General features: G+C 40.7%; 1 protein-coding gene and 1 non-coding gene across 3 annotated transcripts in view; one reads left to right on the plus strand and one right to left on the minus strand.

The window, feature by feature from the left end:
* NT5C3A (5'-nucleotidase, cytosolic IIIA) overlaps positions 1 to 23,612 on the minus strand; it is a 55,827-nt gene extending 32,215 nt beyond the window's left edge. The window contains exon 1 of one of the 2 annotated variants that reach the window (XM_004418842.3): positions 23,454 to 23,612. In XM_004418842.3, coding sequence (XP_004418899.1) covers positions 23,454 to 23,591 — 138 coding nt within the window. In that variant the 5' untranslated portion in view covers positions 23,592 to 23,612. The remainder of the gene's footprint in view (positions 1 to 23,453) is intronic. The other variant, XM_014785861.2, reaches the window with a different exon arrangement.
* Positions 14,965 to 15,068, plus strand: LOC147918231 (U6 spliceosomal RNA). The gene has a single exon (XR_015553541.1). It is a non-coding gene; the product is annotated as a U6 spliceosomal RNA (small nuclear RNA).
* Positions 23,613 to 24,054: the final 442 nt, after the last annotated feature.

Below are 24,054 nucleotides of genomic sequence, written 5' to 3' on the forward strand. Positions count from 1 at the left end.
TCCAGTCAACTGCCAAACAATTTTGTAACCTATCAGCACCTTGAAAATGAGGAAGACAAACATACATGGAAAAAATAGACAAACAGTATTTACATCTACAAATAATGACAGAAGACTGCTATATTTGGTTTAAATTTTATAGAGTAATAGTTTGTAGGGGAGGAAAAATAATTTTCCCTCGACCCTTCTAGGTTCTTGGCTGACACCCCCCTGTACTAAAAAGACAGATTAACAGAGGAAAAAAAAAAAAAAAGACCAAATTTAATTTTGTACCTATGGGGGCCCCACAAAGATATGAGACCCAAAGGCAGCCAGGCAATTGAGGCTTACAGACCATCCCGAGCTAAGGAGAAAAGAGGCAGGGGTCTGGGGCTTCGAAGGAGAGGGAGGCAATTCACAGCAAGATGCAGAGCAAATACTTGGTAAACAAATGTTTCCCTGCCGTGCAGATAAGTCTCTCAGATGAAAAAGTTATCTCTGGTAATAGCTCTTTTCCTGGTACAGGATCTCTCTCTAAATTCTTTTCAGCAGTTAAGGGGGAGGTAAAAAGCTTTTCCTGAATCTGCTGGGTCTTGATTGTTTTCAGCTCAAAATAATCCATATGCCAAAATGGCACATTTTGTGGTAGCATATTCTGTTCCCCTTCAGGTTTAAGTAACACTGGGAGAGTAAATATAAAAGTGCATAAACAAGAGAGGTAATTTAGAAATGCAGCACTGTCCTACAGCAGAGAGAGAGAAGTCTGCCACCTGCTGACAGAAAAATGGAATTGTGTAGACTTCCCTGCTTGCTATTGTGGGAGATCAGAATTGGCCACCTCAAAATATGTCTCTTTACCTTAATTATTTTCTCTGAAAGAAACTTTGACCTCTCCCTCCCCTCCCACTAACTGCTTAAAAGAATTTAACTCTGGGTATGGATAGACTGGGAAGGTCCTTGCTAAGCCCATTCCAAGCAAATATAGAAGTTATCCTTTGTAAGAGACATTTACATTTATAATGGAAATCTTCATTTGTAAAGGTATCTCCCTCTCTGTATCAGGAAAAAGGTGGGATGACCTTATCTCTAGAAACTCTTATCATTGTGGAAGGTGGGGACTTAAATCTGGACACTCTTGTTCACTGTGCCTTTCTGGTAATCTCCCATAGCTGGTTCCTCCACCCCCAACATCGTCCTTTATCTTTAGCTGAAGGTAGTATTTAAGGTGAGAACCTCTGCCATCTGGTCAAGACACTCAGTTACCCAGTGTGTCTCTCTCATGTATACATGTTATAAAGCTTTGTTTGATTTTCTCCTGCTATTGGGTCTCATGTCAATTTAACTTGTAGCCCAGACAGAAAGGACCCAGAGTGGGTAGAGGATAGGTTTTTTTTCTTTTCTTCCCCTTCACTGTCTTTAAAGGGGGGAGAAAAACCTATCAGGTAAGGTTTATGACATTAGATTTCAAATAAGTTATTATATTGAATAATAATATACATTATATTATTATAAATGACAACTTCTAATTTAAAAGAGAATAAGGGGGCCAGCCCAGGTGGCCTAGTGGTTAAGTTCAGCATGCTCCACTTTGGTGGCCCAGGTTAGGGTTCCTCGGTGCAGACCTACACCGCTCATCTGTCAATGGCCATACTGTGGCAGCAGCTCACATACAAAAAGAGGAAGATTAGCAGCAGATGTTAGCTCAGGGCGAATCTTCCTCAGCAAAAAACAAACAAACAAAAATCCAAAAAAAGAGAAGGATTAAATTAGGATTTAAGATTCTTTATATGCTTCTTAATTCAATAACTCTAAATAATGTGATACCTGAATTATTTTAAAAGCCAACAAAAGAGGAATATATGGAAACGATTTAACAAACTATAGGGAACATTCAAACTGCCATAAAATTTTTTTTTTAATTTTTTCTTAAAAATAATCAGCCACAAATAATCCTTATGCCAAAGAGGCATATTTAGGGGTAACAAATTCTGCTCCCCTTCAAATTCTATAGAGTTCACCTCCGCAATCTGTTAATATTCTGTCCTCCTCCTTCTATGACTCCCACAGCAGTGTAGGTCTTCATTTTCTTTAATCCATGCTTATCTTAATTCCTGCTCCTTGAGGGTGGCAGAATATGCCACCCCAACATATGCCTCTTTGGCATACAGATTATGTGACTATTTTATTATTTCAGAGAAAGAGCAGACACAGAAGCAGCTCTGAAAACATTAGAAGGTACCCTTTTGTAAGGGAAATTTACATTTATAAAGGGAGTCATCCTTTGTAAGGGTGTCTCCCTCTCTGTACCAGGAAGAGAAGGACAACTAAAGCACAAGAAACTCATATCAAAGGGCATGTATTTAAATCTGCATATCAACCCTTACTTATGTTTACTGTACCTTTCCTCCTCCCCGCCCCATAACAGGCCTCCCCATACACTTCTCTTTTTGTCTTTAGCTGTAGATGGTATAATTCTAAGCCACCTAGGAAAGTTACTCATTTTTCCCTGGGTATCTCCTATGTATATCTGTTAACAAACTTCTGTTTGTTTTTCTATTGTTAATCTGTTTTGTTATAGGATCCCCAGCGGAGAACTTAGAAAGGCAGAGGGAAAATTATTTTTTCCTCCCCTACACTCCTCATCTCCTGATTCTAGTAATGCTAATTTAGTGTACTTCAGCTACAGGTTAATCACACTAAAACACAATCCAGATCTTTTTATTAAAAAAAAAAAAACACTCTCGGATAAAAACTAGACTATTGGTGCTGGAAAAAATAAATAATAACACACTCAAAGGCTCTTTAGCAAATTAATTAAAAACACCTTACTACTGATAATAAAGATGTTTCTACAATGTGGTCCCAACACACTTTTAAAAATGTTGCTTTTAATTAACCAGTTTTTAAAAATGTATAAAATACACGCTCATGTTATTTCAAACCATATGAAACATTAAAGGATGGAAAAGTTGAAATCTCCCTCCCCAGTCTCATCCTCCCAAGTTCCACCATCACCAGTAACAACTATAAACAGCTTCTAGTGTAGTTTTTCAAGAATTTCCAATGACATACAAGCAAATCCATGTGTATCTCTTTTGGAACCACAACTGTTTTACAACTTCCTTTTCTTCCCTAGTTACTGTCTCTTGAGCTTCATAAAATGTTAATGCATACAGATTTACTTTTGTGTTTAAAGCTGTATTATACAGCTGTATTATACAAGTGCATCATAATTTAACCATGCACTATAATTTATTTAACCAATGTACACGGGCTCCACCAAAGTAAATGAAAGTGCCCATTTTTCTACATCCTCATCACATTGCCTTCTCTATTCACACAATAATTGTTTGGCAGCCCCAATTGCCACTACTTGTGAGCAATTAACCTGGAAGTTTTGTGACTTGTAAAATTTGTAATTTTGCTGGGGGCAAGAATTTGAATTGTTTACTTCAATGGTTCTCAAACTTGAGCACGCATCAGAATCATCTGGAGGGCTTGTTAAATGAAGAAAGTAAAAGTATCTATGGATATGATGGCTTTTAGCCAGAAAAGGGAATTCTTGGGTAAATTTAAAATATTAGTATCTGGTTTAAGGGTGGCTCCATCTGTTACGTAAATGAATTAACAACAAAAAGAATAAGAAAAAAACAATCTGTAAAACTAAAACTGTTTCAGGAAGTATTCTAGCTAATATAAAAATGGCTCGCTAGATAAGAGATCAAACTTTTTTTTTTTTTTTTTGTGAGGAAGATCAGCCCTGAGCTAACATCCATGCCAACCCTCCTCTTTTTGATGAGGAAGACTGGCCCTGGGCTAACATCCGTGCCCATCTTCCTCCACTTTATATGGGACCCCGCCACAGCATGGCTTGACAAGCGGAGCGTTGGTGCGCGCCCGGGATCCGAACCCGGGCCGCCCGCAGCAGAGCGCGGGCACTTAACCGTTATGCCACGGGGCTGGCCCTCAAACTTTTCAATGAAGTTGAAAATGTGGTTAGATTCATTGCAAGAGGACAATACACAGGAAACATGACAAATGTGATTTGAAAGGACAAAGTCATCCGCCTGGTACAAACATTTCCACACTTGCAAATCTGAGGATTCAAGATGACCTTACATATTCTTTGCCAATGTTAAGAGTTTAATGTTTCCCTTATTTTACAATATATTTTATTCAAACTGGACCAATCATGATTGTTACCCCTCAAATGTGACTACATCCATCAAATATTACCCAATATAATCTCCGATTCCTTTGAACACCACCTGGCGTTTTGTTATCATCTTTCTGACATTTATATTCGTTCATTCTAGAAGTACTGTTAGGACTCCAGTTTTTAAGTTAGTTGTGACACATAATTGAAAGAGTAGCTTCTAAATCTCATTAGCATGTATGAAGGCAGTGGCCATGTCTCAAGAACTATTTAAGATCTAGATATTTCAGGTGTGAATGAACAAATATTTACGCTTGGGGTAGACAGAGGATCAAAGCTATTCTGAGTTTGTCTCTATTGCTGTATTACCAAGTACTAGGAATAGTTGGAATGATCTATTTTTCTACCAGCCGACTGACCACCAGTAATATTAGATTATATACAGGCATTTTCATCTGACCAAATATTAAATCGATATTTACTGAATGGCAAATGATATGGAAAAAGAATAGGCACTATGATGTAGCATGGTAGATGGCTGATTACCTAACTGATACACATCCTCCCCTTCTTTCTTAGTAATAGAATCTCAATTTTATTGGAGGGTGGCAATTTGCTCAACCAAAAAGAAATTCCTCAGCTTCACTTACAGTTAGGGTGGCCGTATGACTCTGTTCTCTCCAGTGACATGCAAGGAGAAGGTTTTGCTTTACTGAAATAAGTACCCTCCTCCCTGCTTCCTCCTTTCTGCTGCCTGGAAGATGGACATGTTGACCAGGACTGCAACAGCCATCCCGTGACCATGAGAAAAGCCAAGGAAATTTCCAAGACCTCTGCCTTGATGTCCTTGTACCTCCTAATTAAAACCAGCAACTGCGGGGCCAGCCCCATGGCATTGAGGCTAAGTGCTCGCACTCTGCTGCTGGTGGCCCAGGTTCGGATCAGGGCGCGCACCCATGCACCGCTTGTCAGGCCATGCTGTGGCAGTGTCCCACATAAAGTGGAGGAAGATCCACATGGATGTTAGCTCAGGGCCAGTCTTCCTCAGCAAAAAGAGGAGGATTGGGGCCGGCCCCGTGGCTTAGTGGTTAAGTGCGCACACTCCGCTACTGGCGGCCCAGGTTCGGATCCCAGGCACACACCGACGCACTGCTTCTCCGGCCATGCTGAGGCCGCTTCCCACATACAGCAACTAGAAGGATGTGCAACTAACTAAGACATACAACTATCTACTGGGGCTTTGGGGCAAAAAAGGAGTAGGATTGATAATAGATGTTAGCTCAGAGCCGGTCTTCCTCAGCAAAAAGAGGAGGATTAGCACAGATGTTAGCTCAGGGCTGACCTTCCTCACAAAAAAAAAAAAAAAAAAAAAAGGAAAAGAAAAGAAAAAACAGTATCATCAAAAAGAGGAGGATTGGTATGGATGTTAGCTCAGGGCTGATCTTCCTCACACAAACAAACCAGCAACTGCCTACTTTTTGGACTTCTCATTACATTAGAAAACTAAAATCTGTATGTTTATTAAAGCCACTGATTTTGGATCTCTGTTTCTCATAGTCAAGAGCAATTAATAAAAAAGGAAGTCAAAGGGGCCGGCCTGGTGGCACAAGCGGTTAAGTGCGCTGCTCTGCTGCAGTGGCCCGAGTTCACCGGTTCGGATCCAGGCGCGCACCGACGCACCGCTTGTCAAGCCATGCTGTGGCGGCATTCCATGTAAAGTAGAGGAAGATGGGCACGCATGTTAGCTCAGGGCCAATCTTTCTCAGAAAAAAGAGGATTGGCATCAGATGTTAGCTCAGGGCTGATCTTCCTCACACACACACAAAAAAAAAATTAAAAAAAGGAAGGCAAAGAAATATGTACCATTCCAGATCCTTGAACATATACAACAGTAAACAATACAAGACAGAGTATAAACTGCTAAATTAGGAGAAATCATCAGGAAATACTTTAGGAGTTCAGGGAACATGCTTCACAAAACAAATCAAGAATTCACAACAGGTTCTCAAAGGTCATAAATCTGAGTACTGACACAAATTAGATAACAGTTGAAATATAGAGATATTTTAAAAGCCTACATGAGGGGCCAGCCCGTGGCTTAGCGGCTAAGTACGCACACTCCGCTACTGGTGGCCTGGGTTCAGATCCCGGGCACACACCGACGCACCGCTTGTCCGGTCATGCTGAGGCGGCGTCCCACATACAGCAACTAGAGGGATGTGCAACTATGATGTACAACTATCTACTGGGGCTTTGGGGAGAAAAAGGGAAAAAAGAATAAAACCTCTCAAAAAAAAATAAAATCCAACGTGATAGTGTTGATCCACTAAAGCAGTTTTTAAATCTTGGTTCCCCCCCTCTGCCTTTAAATACAGACTCAACAGCAGGCTTTCTACTTACTCAGTATAGGACCCAGAGAACTTCTGATATTAAGATAGGAGAAAGGAAGAAGTTTTTGTTAGAAGTTTATCTCCAGGAAGGAAATACACTATACTCAAGTTTCAAAAACAGTACCAGCTATTTAAGTAGTAATTGTTGATGTTCACAAGGAAGCCATAAATAGTTGAGATGTGTTTAAATTAGAAATGACAACTTTAACCAGATGGGAAGTTTTTATCGACAGTTCCATCTCCCCTATCCTGCTATCCAAATAATTCCCACCCTCCTTGTTGCTCTTTATGGCACAGTGTTAAGATTATACATCTGGGGCCGGCCCGGTAGCGTAGCGGTTAAGTTCATCAAAGCCATGCTGTGGCGGCGTCCCATATAAAGTAGAGGAGGATGGGCACGGATGTTAGCCCAGGGCCAATATTCCTCAGCAAAAAGAGGACTGGCAATGGATATTAGCTCTGGGCTAATCTTCCTCACAAAAAAAAAAAAAAAAGATTATACATCTGTTTTGGTTTTGTGCTTGAGTTTTATTTCATTTGTTAGATACTTCTACTTCGGGAGAATTTTTTCCCGTTTTATTGAGCTATAATTGACATACATCACTGTATAAGTTTAAAGTGTAGGGCCGGCCCCGTGGGTTAGTGGTTAAGTGCACGTGCTCCGCTACTGGTGGCCCAGGTTCGGATCCCAGGCGCGCACCGACGCACCACTTCTCCGGCCATGCTGCGGCCGCGTCCCACATACAGCAACTAGAAGGATGTGCAACTATGACATACAACTATCTACTGGGGCTTTGGGGAAAAAAAGGAGGAGGACTGGCTATAGATGTTAGCTCAGAGCCGGTCTTCCTCAGCAAAAAAAAAAAAAAAAAAAAAAGAGGAGGATTAGCATGGATGTTAGCTCAGGGCTGATCTTCCTCACACACACAAAAAAAGTGTACAGCATAATGGTTTGACTTACATGTATTGTGAAATGATTACCCCAGTAAGTTTAGTTAGCATCCATCATCTCATACAGATACAATAAAAAGAAAAAGCAAAGAAAAAAAATTTTTTTTCCTTGTGATGATCATGCAGGATTTACTCTCCTAACAACTTTCGTATATATCATACAGCAGTGTTAACTACAGTCATCATGTTGTACATTACATCCCTAGTACTCATTGATCTTATAACTGGAAGTTTGTACCTTTTGACCACCTTCCTCCAATTACTGTGGGAGAATTTAATAAAAGATATGAGAAGAACTGAGTAAGACTAAACCATCTCACCTTTTTTGGGGGGATTACTTTTCTACTAGGGAAAATAAGTAATTTGCTGGTAAAAAATAAAACTAGAATATATTCTGGTAATGCAACAGAAATTGGGAAAGCAGTTGGTATACAAAATTTGGAAAGAGATGCCCTTTAATAGGAGAAATTAGGTCAACTGGATAGAAGTACAGAATGAAGTAGGTAGAGGCAGTTAACATAAGGCTGAAAATAATAAGACATAATGTAAATAAGAACATGAGGAAATAAGCAACCAGAAATCACTATAAGTAGTACACTTTTAGAAAGAGAGATGTTCTTTATTCCTTTCTAAAGGCATCCGTCCACCTATGTTCTCTATCCCTTGCCTTCTATCTCCTCTGGAATTCAGCTGGACTGATTACTCCTCTCCTGTCTCGCTTCTTGAATTACTGGCTTTTCACTGCCACACTGGCCTACCAACATGCTCACATGCCAACCATTCAAAAACAAAACAAAACAAAACACATGCCCACAGCACAAGTACTTCTTGTACTCAACAATCACTTTCTGGTTTTCCTCACTTCATTGTTTTTCTAGTGGCTGCTCAACCCACTGCTACAACAGCCTTTCAGTCCAACTTGTGACCTCTGCAGACTGACACTGCTGATTCTCTCCCTTCTTTTGGAAACACTCTGTTATTCCACCTCTGACAGCTCTTTCTGTTTTCCTTACTGAACACCCCTCTAATGCCGGCATTCTCAAGTTTTCTCTTCTTGCTGTAAAATTACGGATGAGAAACCATATCTGTTCCCACTATTACCGCTGAGAGACTAGACATTTGAGAAAATAATATTTCCAGTGCCAGTTTATCTTCTGAGCTCCAGCCCTACATTTTCAGTTGCTGCTGCTATAATAACAATAGGTGATATATGTATGTATTGGTTACTGTGGGCCAAGATATGGGCCAACAATAACCAAATGCTTTTCTAAGCTCTTAAATTATATTAACTAATTTACAGACATTTCTACCTGGCTATTCCCTGATCACCTCAAATTTAACACAACAAAGTGAACTTATTTTTCCACATTTTCCCTGCCTCCTGGCTGCTCTTCAAATCTGTCCCTCTTTCCCCCTTTTCTATCTTGGCTAATAATGTAGCCAAGTTTACCTTGTAACCTTGAAGTCACTGTTCCCTGTGATTAATCTCTTTATTTAATGATCATAAATAATGATAAGCTCTCAAATTGTGTTCACTGTGTTATCTCACTTAATCTTCGAAAGCACCCTATGAGTAGGTACTATTACTACCTCCCAATTAACAGATGAAGAAACAGAGACTCAGAGAGGTTAAACAACTTGCCTAAGATCACACAGCTTGATAAATGAGAAAGCCTAGATTCAAAGCTAGGTTTATATGACTTCAGAGTTTGTGCTGCCACTAAGTCCTATTGATTTTATCTGTGAAATGTTTACCCTCTGATTTCTCATTTCCTAGTCTAGGTCTTGATCATCTTTCATAAGGAATACTGCCAACATCCTCCTAAGTTATTTCCTTCTTTCCAGGCTCTACCCTTCCCCTCCATCTTGTCTAAGTTATCTTTATAAAATATAGTTTTGAGCACGCAACTATCCTGTTTAAGAACCTTTGATGGCCCCTCACTGCTTACAAAATAAAGGGGAAACTCTTTAGAATGGCTTTACAAGATTCCTTTACAACTTGGCCTCTTTATCCACATTCCCTATCTCTTCCATCCAAACATACATCTTTCATGCTGTAGCCACAATACTACTTGCCACTATGCCTTTTCTCATTCTATTCCTTCTGCCTAAAAATGCCCCTTATCTCTGTCTTCCTGTTAAACTATGTTTGAAGGCTCTGCTTAACCACTATTACAATTTTGTAGCACAACTTATGTATTCTAAGTAGGATTAAGCGTTCCCTCTTTTGTGTTTCAAGCACTTTCTGCATATTTCTATTGAGCTTTGAGGATAAGAGCACTGGCTGAAGTTAAAGAGACCTGGTTTGAATCTGGGGTGTGCTTTCCCTCTTACTAGCTGTGTGACAATGACCAAGTTCCTGTTGCTTAAACTCTTGGAGCACATTTCTACAGCTGTAAAATTGAGGTGGGGTTAGGGGTGGTAGAGCAGATTGTGGTAATAATTGAACCTAGCTCACAAAACTGCTGTGAAGACTGAGATTGACAGATAAAGCATTAGGCCTAGGTTTGGGTAATATATTGAACATGCAATAAACATTAACCGTTATTATTATGGTTATTTTACTTATATACTTGCCTATCTGTCTCCTATCCTATACTGTAAACTCTTTGAGGTTCAGGTCTCTGTTTTATTCACATTTATATCTCAAAAAATGCATATCACACACAGTAAGTACTGAACAAATGTTTAATTGAATAATGCCTTCTTAATTGAAAAATGCTTTTCTTATCTGAATATATAAAATAAGTGGCTACACACATATCCATCAGCTTTCAGAGTATATGAAAATCTACAATTTTTAACCTAATATTTCTTGCTACTCAAAAATCATAATGAATAAAGAAAATGGAAGGTCTGCAGAAAAGCATAGTTAACTATATCCCCCCGAAAAAAACCCAAAACAATGAAAGAAGTCTTACCTTGAGAATAAAATCATAAAATATCTGTTACATAAGTCAAATGATCCAAGGTACTTTTAAACACATTTTTAAACCTAAATACTATAGTTTGACCAAATAAATTCTGAAATATAAAATAAGAGAATGAAATACTCTAGATTAAGTCTCATCATTGTTCAGTGGGTAGAAAAGTACAAATAACTTGCTAGATAAAAACATGAATCTGGGGCCGGCCCCGTGGCTTAGCGGTTAAGTGCGCGTGCTCAGCTGCTGGCGGCCCGGGTTTGGATCCTGGGCACGCACCGACGCACCGCTTGTCAGGCCATGCTGAGGCAGCGTCCCACATACAGCAACTAGAAGGATGTGCAGCTATGACATGCAACTATCTACTGGGGCTTTGGGGGGAAAAAATAAATAAATAAAATCTTTTTTTTTTTTTTTTTTTTTTTAAAGATTTTATTTATTCATGTTTTTCCCCTCAAAGCCCCAGTAGATAGTTGTATGTCGTAGGTTCACATCCTTCTAGTTGCTGTACGTGGGACTCGGCCTCGCGTTGGACGGAGAAGTGGTGCCTTGGGGCGTGCCCGGGATCCGAACCCGGGCCGCCAGCATCAGAGCGCACGCACTTAACCGCTAAGCCACGGAGCCAGCCCAATAAATAAAATCTTAAAAAAAAAAAAAGAATGACTAAAATGTGTAAGTTTTCTAAATATATTAAATCATTTGTGTCAAGGATTGGCCTTGCTCTAGAAATTGACAGAGAATAAAATAAACATGTTGAAATAAAATAATTAAAAAAAAACAAGCAGATAATTCAAATACTTCCTAAAATTAATTTGAAACAAATTTAATAATACATCTTCAGTCATGAGTTTATACTGTTTTGACCCTTTTACTGCTTCAAATGAAGAACTAGGCATAAAGTTTCTCTGTACAAAATGTTTACTATCTGTGGTTCAAAAGTTACGGCTAATGCAGTGGAATTTGAGATGTCAGGTTAACCATTTGTAAAATTTATGTACATTACATCAGTGAATGTCCCTCTATCCCAAACCAATTCGCCAGAGTTAACAGCCATGATCACAATAAAGCAAGATTTTTAACCAATAAAACATGTCACTTGGGGGCCATTATTAAGTAAAATAAGGGTTACTTGAACACAAGCACTGCAATACCTCGACAATCAATCTGACAACCACGAGGGCTACTAAGTGACTAACAGGTGGGTGGCATATACAGCGAGGATATGCTGGACAACGGGATGATTCACACCCCGGGCGGGACTGGGCAAGAGGGCGAGAGATTTTATCATGCTACTCAGAACGGTGCCCAATTTAAAACTTATGAACTGTTTATTTCTGGAGTTTTCCATTTAATATTTTCAGACTGCAGTTGACCGCAGGTAACTGAAACCACAAAAAGCGAAACCACAGATAAGAGGAAACTACTGCATTCAATTCACTCATAGTAGAATGTACTAAGGAAAAAAAATCTTAAATGATGCTAGAAGCATTATCCTAAAAGTACTATGTGATTTTGCATGGTATGTTCTTAAAAACCAGTGTAAATCTTTTTAATGAATGGTAATTTAAGATACAATTACAATTGAGAGTAAACATCATCTGAATTGTATTTTATACAAATCATGAACATCAGACCCTTTTCTAACATTTTTAACCTTTTCTTTTTGGGAAAAAAGAAAACCCCTTTGCTTGATTCTGGTTTTCTCTGATTAAGCCCCCTCCCTATCCTTTCATAAAAAAAGTTCTCAAATGAGTGGTCTACCTTGATCCCTCTACTACTCACCCTATTAACACTCTGACTCACTAAATCTCATGACCCTCCTACCATAATTTGATTCTTTTTTTTAAGCCATTCTTTTCCCTTTTGACTTTTGTAAAGCTACCTAATATCCTGAAATTCCTAAAACCAGGCTTCCTCCTCTAATTAGTTTTTTTCTCCACCTCCTTATCTGAGAATTTTCGGCAAAGTTTCGGTCCTTGGTCTTTAGCTCTTCTCTCCTTCTCAGAACACATCCTGGACTCTGTTTCAACTTTAACTTCTATATAAGTGACTTCCAAAATACTCTCCATTTCTCTCTAGTATAGTCCTCTGTCTCTAAGTGCCTGACAGACATTTACACTCAAGTGTCAGGCTGTCACCTTAAAATCAACATGTCTGGAAACAGACTCCTCTTCTATACAAAACCGGCTCTCCCTCCTCATCTGTTTCTGTCAATTGTATCTTGTTACTCAGAGGAAGAGAAATTTTGGAATCATCTTTGATCCCATCTGTCTGTCTCCACATTCAGTCACGCAGAATTTGTAAAATACTGCTTTCAATGAGCAACCCCCCATTATCTACAGGAAAATTTTAAAGCATGGTACCAAAAGCCTTCTGAAATTTAACTCCACTTGCTTTTAAACCTTGTCTCCTACCACCCCTTAATTCATAAAAAGCATTTTTGTTTCCAACTGCAATTGTCAACTCATTGTTCCATTCATTATCTACTATGCTCACTTTATCACTTACCTCAAAGCTCTCTCATGTCCTTTATTTCTCTGAATTTCATTGATCCTTATGGCCCAGCTCAAGTCCTACTTCTTTTAACTTCTCTAAATATTAACTCTCCTTTCTCTGACCATTGCCAACCCCAACACCCATGAGGGCAGGGATTTTTGTGTTTTCTTAACTGCTGTACCTAAATGGCTAGAACAGTGGTTGTATTCAACGGATATGTGAATAAATTTTCACAAGGCTTTTTGTCATGTACATTCTGAATTACTGTCTTTTTCTGCTATTTAACTTCTCATGTTTATATATGCCTTGTCTCCTTCAAAGGCAAGGGCTTAAAATTCCTTAGTGTCTTTTTATTTTTTTTCTGGTTGCTACTGTGAAATCAGACTCTTTTTCTATTGCATTTTCAATCTGTTTTTGCTGGTATATCAGAATGTTATAGATTTTTGTACTTCAATCTTTCTGGTTACCTTAATGAATGCATTAATTCTAACAGATTTTCAGTTGGTTTATTAAGATTTTCAAGGTAGACAATTACATTGTCTGTAAGTGAAGAATTTAGTCTCTTCCTTTCAAATATGTACACTTATTATTTCTTTTTGATTAATGTATTGGCTAGGTTAGGTTTATCATTTTTTACATCTCATAAGGCATGAGCAAGGTGTCAATCACATGTTAGGCACTGAATAAATATACTATAACACAACAGTCCTCACACTGTGCTACACATGAGAATCTGACAGGTATATTTTAAAATAAGCTTCTCAAATGATTTCACACTCATTTTAACTTGAGATTCACTGATACAGAGAGTCTGCAGAAAACATAATACTTTATACCTTTCATTTCAAGGCAGGGCTCAGTTTCTTCTCGTTACAGATAAAATACATCTAACTTTCTAAACAAAAGACTGAGTGCTTTCTTTTTTGAGTGCTAAACATTGACTGGGCAAGAACAACTTTTGAGGAAAAAAAAATGACATACGCTCATCAAACAAAAAAAGAAAACAAAACCAAAGATACTTGTGAACCTCTTTAAACAAACAACAAAAAGGAGTGCTGGTTTGCTATGGCTGCCGTAACAAAATACCAGACAGGGTGGCTTAAACAACAGACTATTTCCTCACAGCTCTGGAGGCTGGAAGTCAAGATCAAGGTTGGCAGATCTGGTTTCCTCTGAGGCCTCTTCCCTTGGCTTGCAGATGGCCACCCTCTTGCTGGCTCTGTCTCAAGTTCATCCTTCTGTGCCTGTGTGCCCCTGGTTTTTCTTCCTCTTCTTATAAGGACACAGTAATATTGCATCAGGGCCCCTCCCTAAGGCCTCTATCGCCTCTTGAAAGACTTTATCTCCAAATATGGTTACATTCTGAGGTACTGGGGGCTGGGACTTCAACATATGAATTTTGGGGAACAATTCAGCCCATAACAAAGAGTGCCATCTATGGGCCGGCCCCATGGCTTAGCGGTTAGGTGCGCGCGCTCTGCTGCTGGCGGCCCGGGTTCGGATCCCAGGCGTGCACGGACGCACCGCTTCTCCGGCCATGCTGAGGCTGCGTCCCACATACAGCAACTAGAAGGCTGTGCAACTATGACATACAACTATCTACTGGAGCTTTGGGGGAAAAAAATAAATTAAAAAAAAAAAAAAAAGAGTGCCATCTAAAAAATTTTCATAGAATGTTAAACTTATGTAATAGGATGTTAAATTAGGAATCCTCAGGAACCAATATGATAGGTGTCATACTAAGGTGAAGGGAAGAAACTCCCTAAGTATGTTATTTAGTAAGGAAATGGAGAGAATTGGTTTCATGATTCTTGGGCCCTCACCCACTTAAAGAATAAACAAGGGTGAAAAGAGTGAAGGAAGAGAGCATCTGTGAAGAGTTGTTGCTGTCTTATATTTGCCCTCTGCCTTCAAGGGGTGGGTACAGTAGAGTGCTACCTTCTCACCAAGCTGGCAAGAGGACCCTTTCCCAGGGTCACTTGGAGAACTTGAAATGTGTTTGCTGTGGAGGACTGACTCCTGATCCATGCTACAGAAAGATATGCAGCAGGACAGAAGTGGCTCTGCTGTGCTCCACTAGGCAGCACATACACTAAAAGTGGAACTATAAGGTGATTAGAATGGCCCTTGTACAAGGATGACATGCAAATTTGTGAAGCATTCCATACTTTTTATAGTTGATAACACTGTACTGCATAACTGAAATTTGCTGAAAGTGGAACTTAAATGTTCTCATAAAAACAAGATAAATATGTGAGGTGGTAGATGTGTTAATTAACTCAATGGAGGGAATCCTTACCAGTGTATACCAAATCACCATGATGTAGACTTTAAATATCTCACAGTTTTGTCAATTACATCTCAAGAAAGCTGAAATTAAAAAAAAAAAAGTGGCTTTGTTGTAATGGCCTGTACTCCTAATTTGTCAGAGCTAGGGATGAGTGAATGTCTCCTACAGACTGGACAGGGAGCACACAGGAGGGAACAAGCCAGGAATCTATTTTTATCCAGCCCCAAAGAGCTACCTGAGAGGGAGGGACTTCAAAAGCAAGAGCCTGTATGGAGTGGATCACTTAAAAAAAAAATCAGGCTGGGGGGAGTGGGGCACCAAAGGCAATCCTTTGTCCACATTAAGGGGATACAGTGAAAGAACAAGAAAACGTCAACTTTAAATATCTTGCAGGCCCAGAGAGCACAAACCTATCCAGTCAAATAAGTACTCTCATTTCTTTACTTTCTCCATGCTGCCCCCTTCCTCCTACTCCACTGACCCAAAAGTCTGAAGCAATGGCTAGTGGGGGAAGGAGGAGGAGGAGGAAAAGAGAGAGGTTGACTATGACCTCCTCTCCCATCCCAGATCACTAGCTACCATTAACTAGAGAGGGGAGAAGCCACCTGCAGTAAGCCGTAGCTTGGTGGTGGTGAAGTCTATATTAGTCAGGATAGGTTATGGTGCAGTAACAACACAAAAATCTCAGTCCTTAACACAAAAAAGTTTATTTTTCATTCACACAAAGTCCAATATGGGTCCAGATGACTCTCCAGAGCAGCTGTCCTCCGTGTATTGGTTCAGTATTCCAGGCTGCTCTGATACTGTGTCATCATCTCCAGCATGATGCTTCAGGGTTTGCTCCAGCAGGAGGAAAGAATATGCACAGCTGTGCACCTGTTCATAACTACACTGGCCCAGAAGTGACCAAATCATCTCCGGACACAGTCTATTGGCCAGAACACTGAAAGCCTGCCCAACTGCAAGAAGGGAAGAAGAACTAAAAATATTGGGGAGCACAAGTAATGCCCATCTAGAAGTCTGATCTCAGAATTAATACTGAAATTGTGAATAATATATATGACTGAACACTTTTATATACAGAAATGAGATTGGCTGCTTGTGATTTAAAAGAGTGTCTTTTACCTGAGGGTGAGCAAAAAAGTCATGGGCCTATCATCTGGGGTGAGAAAGATTACCACCACCAAATAAATTTTAAAGGGGCCACAAGAAAGAAAAATAAAGTTGTGTTCTATTTATGTTCCTTGCATCTTGTCTATTCCACATACCAATCACATCTTTAGAAGAGATCTTAGAGATCATCTTATTTAACTCTATTTTCTACTAATAAATCTTTAATCTCTCTCTAGTTTAAAGACTGTCATTCTATTTTCTTCAGTAAATATGTGAGGCTGGAAATGCTTGTTCTTATCAGCTAGCTCTTTCTGTTCACTGAATAGTCTATCAAATGAAGTCATTCTTTTCCATGAACGTAATTTATTTTAGTTTTTAAACTCCTACAGGGAAAGGTCTGTATCCAACTTATTTTAACAGCAAACAGAAGAATGACCTAAATAGATGGGCCTTAAATTTAAAAGTCAGTTTTAGAGCTTTCTTTTAACACCTTGGATTAAAAAAAATATATTCTCAGCTTTCTTTTTCTTTCTTTCTTTTTTTTTTTTTGTGAGGAAGATCAGCCCTGAGCTAACATCCATGCCAATCCTCCTCGTTTTTTGCTGAGGAAGACAGGCCCTGGGCTAACATCCGTGCCCATCTTTCTCCACTTTATATGGGACGCCGCCACAGCATGGCCTGACAAGCGGTGCATCGGTGTGCGCCCAGGATCCAAACATGGGCCGCCAGCAGCGGAGCACGCACACTTAACCGCTACGCCACGGGTCTGGCCCCTGAGCTTTCTAAAACAACTTCAAAAGCACAAATTAAGGATACATAATTTTAAATAATTGGAAAAGTTGGTCAATTTGTTATCAATATATTAAGGGCATTACATCTGCTTCCTATATGACATTAAGTTTTCTGGATTAGTCTCTGGAATGAATACAATGGAACACTAAATTATAAATTATTTTACTGAGAGATTAAAGTAGATTTGGGTAGCCAAATGCAAAATTTAATAAAAACAAATAAAATCCACACTTTTAAATAACCTATCTTACAAGAATGATGACTAGAGGAACGGTGGGGAAAAGTGTGATTCTTAAAGCTGTAGAAAAGTTGAGTTCTGTGGAGGATAACTGTTGGACAGGAAAGACATCATTTATTCACAAATGACAGGTAAAAACCCTTGCAAGATTTCTACTACCATAATCCAGAAAAAATAAGACGAATTCTTATAAATAGCACATATATGCATAAACATATATATACAAACATTTAAAATAAATGTTTTTACTTTAAAATAATTTCCTCTTGAAAGTGATTGCATCTTATATCCAGAAAATAGACAGTTTCATTGGTGCTGTTCCAATCCCTTGATGGCTAACCACACACATTTTTAAATGGTGTAAAGTAACTATCTTCTCGGGCCGGCCCCGTGGCTTGGCGGTTAAGTGCGCGCACTGTGCTGCCGGCGGCCCGGGTTCGGATCCCGGGTGCGCACTGACGCACCGCTCCTCTGGCCATGCTGGGGCCGCGTCCCACATACAGCAACTAGAAGGATGTGCAGCTATGACAGACAACTATCTGCTGGGGCTTTGGGGGAAAAATAAATAAATAAAAAATCTTTAAAAAAAAAAATAAAGTAACTATCTTCTTTAGAAGCCATATTTAGTACTTAAATTTGTACACTGCTATTTTTTTAATCACTAACACTTAGTTTTATCTAGTTTCAAGTACTGGGTTTTTCTTTTATGAGGAAAAATTACAGTTCCTACTATTTCCCTAAAATTTTATTTACTGTTAATGCATTTATATTTAGGCTAAATTAATTTGAAAGTAGACAAATGCTATCTGGAGATAATAAAATATGGAAGCAATGCCTATGAATAAAAATCAAGTAGACACACTCAAGTTATCATGTATCATTCAATATAAAAAGTTATACAAAGATACACATGATTACATTTTCCTCCCTCAGAGCCTCATCCTTCAAAAGCTAAACTCTGTGTTGGAGTGGGTTTCTCTGCCTGGCAGGAAACTTCCAGTCAGTCCGCGAGCTTTGTTCCAGAATTTGTGTTTTTACTGACGGAGTAGCCATTCCTGGCCGAAAAGGCCACAGAGAGAACAAGTAGGCGTGTTTGACTGGAATGGTGAGTTAAAACTGAGTAGTAAGTGAGAAGTGATGGTTAATAGATATGAGGAAGGACTTGAAACTTGTAAGAATCCAAGAGAGGGTGGGGGAAGGAATGAATTCAGGCTTACAATTACATATTGTAATTCATTCCCAAATACAATTCATCGCCAAATACCAATTCATTTGTGCAAAATTCTACTGTATGTGTATAAACTTCTATATACATGTTTGGCAACCTTTATCTTTTTGGTCCAGTTTACAAAAACTGCAAATCATTCTTATTGGGGATAATTAGAAAGAGTAGTTTTTACAATGAAGGCTTAGGAAAAAGAAAGAAAGAGGAGAGAAAATAAGACGAGTGGCTAAAAATTATGCCCTACTGGGGCTGGCCCAGTGGAGTAGTGGTTGAGTTCTCGAGCTCTGCTTTGGAGGCCCGAGGTTCGCGGGTTCGGATCCCAAGCGTGGACCTACGCATCGCTCATCAAGCCACGCTCTGGTGGCATCCCATATACAAAACAGAGGAAGATGGGCAGAGATGTTAGCTCAGGGCCAATCTTCCTCAGCAAAAAGAGCAAGACTGGCAACAGATGTTAGCTCATGGCCAATCTTCCTCACCAAAAAAAAAAATTATGCCCTACTAGTGTTCATAAGGAAAAATGACTACAGGATGTGAGAGGCGTTGGTAGTCTGTGTTTGGGTATAATAATTACAACTACTATTTATTAAGCAGTTACTATGGGCCAGATAACCAGCCCTGGTGGTCTAGTGGTTAATATTCACCACTTTCACTGTTGCGGCCCGGATTCATTTCCATCAGGGAACCACACCACCTGTCTGTCAGCCGTCATACTATGGGGCTGCGTGTTGCTGTGATGCTGGAAGCTGTGCCACTAGTATGTCAAATACCAGCAGGGTCACCCATGGTGGACAGGTTTCAGTGGAGCTTCCAGACTAAGACCTGGCCACCTACTTCGGAGAAAACTGGCCATGAAAACCCTATGAATAGCAGCAGAGTATGATATAGCACCGGAAGTTGAGAGGATGATGCAAAAAGACTGGGCAGGGTTCAGCTCTGCTATACACAGGGTCCCTAGAAGTCAGAATCGTCTCAACAGGACTAACAACCCCAACATGGGCTAGATATTACTAAAAGTTTTACATTTAATTATTTTTATACACAACACTTCTGACACCAAATATGTGGGGTTTTTTTTCAGATCAACCAATTCTCCAACTCTCTGGACAATTCAATTCTGACACTATCTAGAGTTAGTATCTGATCCCATGAGTTAAGGGCTCAGTCCACAAGTCTGCCACCACTTCAGATGGCAGTTTCAAGTCCCAGGTTGCCACGCATACTTCTGACTGATCAGCTATAAATTTGAGGGTTCCCACAACCCCCCGCTCAGGTTCCATAATTTGTTAGAACGACTCACAGAACAAAGGAGAGTGCTTTACTTACTTACGGGTTTATTATAAAGAACACAACTCAGAACAACCAAAAGGAAGGGAAGCATAGGACAAGGTATGGGAGAAGGGGTGTAGAGGTTTCATGCCCTCTCCAGGCACACCACCCTATCAGCACCTTGAGGTAGTCACCAACCTGGAAGCCCTCCTTTACGAGTTCTTATGAGGTTTAGGGAGGTTCCGTTATGTAGGCAATTTGATTAAATCATTACTAGAGGTGATTAACTCAAACTCCAGCCCTTTTCCCCTCCACAGAAGTGGGGGTGGTAGAGCTGCAAGTTCCAATCCTTATGCCTTGATCTTTATGGCAACCAGTCCCCATCCTAAAGCCACCTTGGGACCCCTAGCCATCAGTCCATCTCATTAGCACACAAAAGACACTCTTGACACGTCCGAGAGTCCTAGGTTTTAGGAGCTGTGTGCCAGGAACCTGGGACAAACACTAAAGATGTATTTCTTACTGTAGCACAGATATAAAAAACAATGTAAACCTGAGAAACTGTCACAGCCAAGATGAGATAAGGAGACATGATGACTAAATGTAATGTGGTATTCTGGATAGAATCCTGGGACAGAGAAGGATATTACGTAAAAACAAAGGAAACCTGGGGCCGGCCCCGTGGCTTAGCGGTTAAGTGCGTGGGCTCCGCCGCTGGCGGCCCAGGTTCGGATCCCAGGCGCGCACCGACGCACCGCTTGTCCAGCCGTGCGGAGGTGGCGTCCCACATACAGCAACTAAGAAGGATGTGCAACTAAGAAGGATGTGCAACTATGACATACAACTATCTACTCTGGCTTTGGGGAGAAAAAGGGGGAAAAAAAAAGGAGGAGGATTGGCAATAGATGTTAGCTCAGGGCCGGTCTTCCTCAGAAAAAAGAGGAGGATTGGCAGGGGTGTTACCTCAGGGCTGATCTTCCTCACAAAAAACAAACAAAAAAAGAGGAAATCTGAACAAAGTATAGATATTTCAAAATGTATGAATATTTGTTCATTACTTTCAACAAATGCTCCATACTAAGGTGAGATGTCAGTAATCAGGGAAACTGGTTATGGAGTATAAGAGGATTTATCTGCTTGATTTTTCTGTAAATTTAAAATTGTTCTAAAATTAAAAATTTATTTAAAAATAAAGTGTATTGACTGATAAATTAATGAATAATCTTTTTTGTGTGTGTGAGGAAGATCAGCCCTGAGCTAACATCCATGCCACTCTTCTTTTTTTTTTTTTTTTTTGCTGAGGAAGACCGGCCCTGAGCTAACATCTATTGCCAATCCTCCTCCTTTTTTTTCCCCTTTTTCTCCCCAAAGCACCAATAGATAGTTGTATGTCATAGTTGCACATCCTGCTAGTTGCTGTATGTAGGATGCCGCCCCAGCGTGGCCGAACAAGCGGTAAGTCGGCGCGTGCCCGGGGTCCGAATCTGCCAGTAGCAGAGCGCGAGCACTTAATCACTAAGCCACGGGGTCGGCCCCTTAATGCGTAATCTTAAAGAGATTTTGGGTGCATGGAAGAGAAATCTACCCAAACTAGCTCCACTAATAGGTAGGGCTGGTTGTTACAAGCTCTGAGGGAACACACAAAAGGATGAATAATTAGACTTGGAAGGAAAGAAACATGTACTTCATGAAATGGCTCCTCTTAGCTCCAAGCTCTGAACATCACAAGTAGGTCTTTTGACTGGCTTCCTCCATATATTTATCCTGCTGCCCTACAGGGCATGTCAGTTGTAGCATGCACAGCCCACTAGCAACTCCTCTGTATCTCTTAAAAACTCTTAAAGCAGTGCATCACCTTAAGCCTAGTGCCAGAAGTCATTTATTTGCCTAGCCAGCTATGGATAGGCCCTCTTTGGTTAGGTAGTTACTGCGGGTTCCATTACCTGTGACCAGGTTGAGTTATGTCCACTGGACATCCATTGGTTTGTACAGATTCTCTAAGGTGGGGGGTGGGGTGGGGTGGGCAGAGCATGCCCCCTAAAACACAGCTATTAGAAAGAAATAAAGCCAGGATTTGAACTCAGGTCTTTAGACTCCCAATCAAATATTTATCCCATTTGAAGAAGCAACCTACTAAAATTACAAGTTAAAAACACAAAGCTCTTTTGACTTGTTCCTTTTCAAAGCTACTAGCAGGCTGCTGCACATGTATTGCAATCTGAATTAATATAACATACGCATACATATGTGTATGTCAAGATTGACTGATTTCTATAGTACAAATAAGTAAAGTTGGTCTGCCTGATGGGCCTTCATTATTTCTCACAAAGACTCCAAACTGTTCTTACGATGTTATCATTGTGGGATTTTGTGAAAGCATTGATTTTTAGCCCTACTTAGTTCAGAGGAGAAGTGATACAACAAACTACATACAGGAAGATATGGCAATTATTTTTTTTCAAATACGTATTTTATTTTGGGGCAAAAAGAAGCCACCAAAGTTCTCTAAATAGGACAGCAACACAAACAAAATGAAATTTCTGAAATAAAAACATTTGCTGTTGTGGGTATAGAGGTTGAGAAAAGAAGTAATAATAACCCAAGAATAATTTAATTCTAGCAATAAACAAAACCTAGGAATATTACTGGCATATGAGACATGTGGGAGTTAACATAGTTTTTTACTTTTAGTTGCGGAAAAATATTTCTGTAATCAACCTGGGGCCAATACCAACCAACAGGACAAATAGTTTCTTTGATCAATTAGAACATGACAGAGGCTGACGTATTCTAAGTATATGAATCTAAACGGTATTATTTAGCACAGTAGTAGATTGTCAACTTATTTGTCATAAATATTTGACCCCAGATGTTCACGTGTGTAGCACACTATCGGGAGTATTCACGGGATTATGCACTCCAGAAAGTACATCAGAACGCAACTCGGTGAGTAACTTATCTTGATGAGTGGGCTCTAATTTAAAAAAAAAACTAAAACGTCCCTAACTTTGGAGCAAATATTGCTTATAACGTACCTCAAATGGAATTTTTGAAACTCTCTTACAATAAAATTGGAAATAAATTTCTAAAATAATGGTATGCAAGAAGTTTGGGGAAATGATACTTTCTGGCAGTTTGAGATAAGAAGGAATAACCTCCAAATACAAAATAAACTATTCTGAACTCCAACTCAGTTAGCTGGCATCCTTTCAACCACTGAGAAGTTACACCTTTTCATAATCTAACTCATCCTAGCTACGCTGCAAAAACAACAACTCTGTCGGAATGGATTAGTTGCAACGGTTTGATGCGGGAGGGAGAGAGCAACCTGCCCAGAACGTTCAGTTATCGCTCGAGAAACGGGTTTTGCAGCAGGAGGCAGCTTGTTTCCGAATGCCCTATTTGCTGCCTTTGCGTTTCAAACGGAGACAAAACAAAGGCCACGGGAATGCGAGTGCCGCCGTCGAGGCTCTAGACCAGGTCACTGGGCCCGCGTGGTCGCCGCCCGCGGGGCGAACGGGTCCCCCGTGCACCCCTCGCATCCCAGCGGCGGCCGGCGCGAGAAGGCGAGGCCGGACAGACCGCCGCGCGGCCCCTCGCGCCAGGGCGCGCCAACCCTCCGACACTCACCATCTCGATGATCTTGGTCTTCCGCCCCGTCTTCCTCTTCAAGGTGAAAATGTACTGGGCCAGCACCACCCCCGCCACCAGGGCGCACACACTGGCGCTCGCCACCACGCCCACCCTCGCCGCCGCCGCCCGGTCCATGGACCGGGCCTCGCGCGCCTCACGGCCGGAAAAAAAATCAGACCGCTGACCGCCTGCGGGCCCCGGAAGCGCGGGCCCGCGGAGAAGCCCGGACGCCCCGCCCACTCTGCGCGAGTCCCGCCCCCGCGGAAAGCCCTGCCCACGAACGCAGAGGGGCGGGGACGGGAAGGAGCGGGAGGGGCGTGGCCTGAGGTCTTGGCGAAGGCAGGAGGCGGGTCTTCTTCGGAGACTGGGTCCAAGGAACTGTCCCAGGGCAGAAAAGAGAATTGTATTAGTTAGCTCTCTCTGCTCATAAGGACCAGGCAGTGGTTCATTCCAGCCTCGCCCAGTAGAAATCTGATTCCAACCACGGCCCACTCAGAAAAAGTCCTCCCCCTTCTTCCCTCCTCAGCCACTCTGGACTACAGCCCCCAGAAGGCCTCGAGGCTCAGCCTTCCGACTTGCGCAGTAGCTTTGGCTATAA

Source organism: Ceratotherium simum, chromosome 1, assembly GCF_057802395.1.
Source record: "Ceratotherium simum simum isolate JZ-2026a chromosome 1, ASM5780239v1, whole genome shotgun sequence".
Lineage (NCBI taxonomy): Eukaryota > Metazoa > Chordata > Mammalia > Perissodactyla > Rhinocerotidae > Ceratotherium > Ceratotherium simum.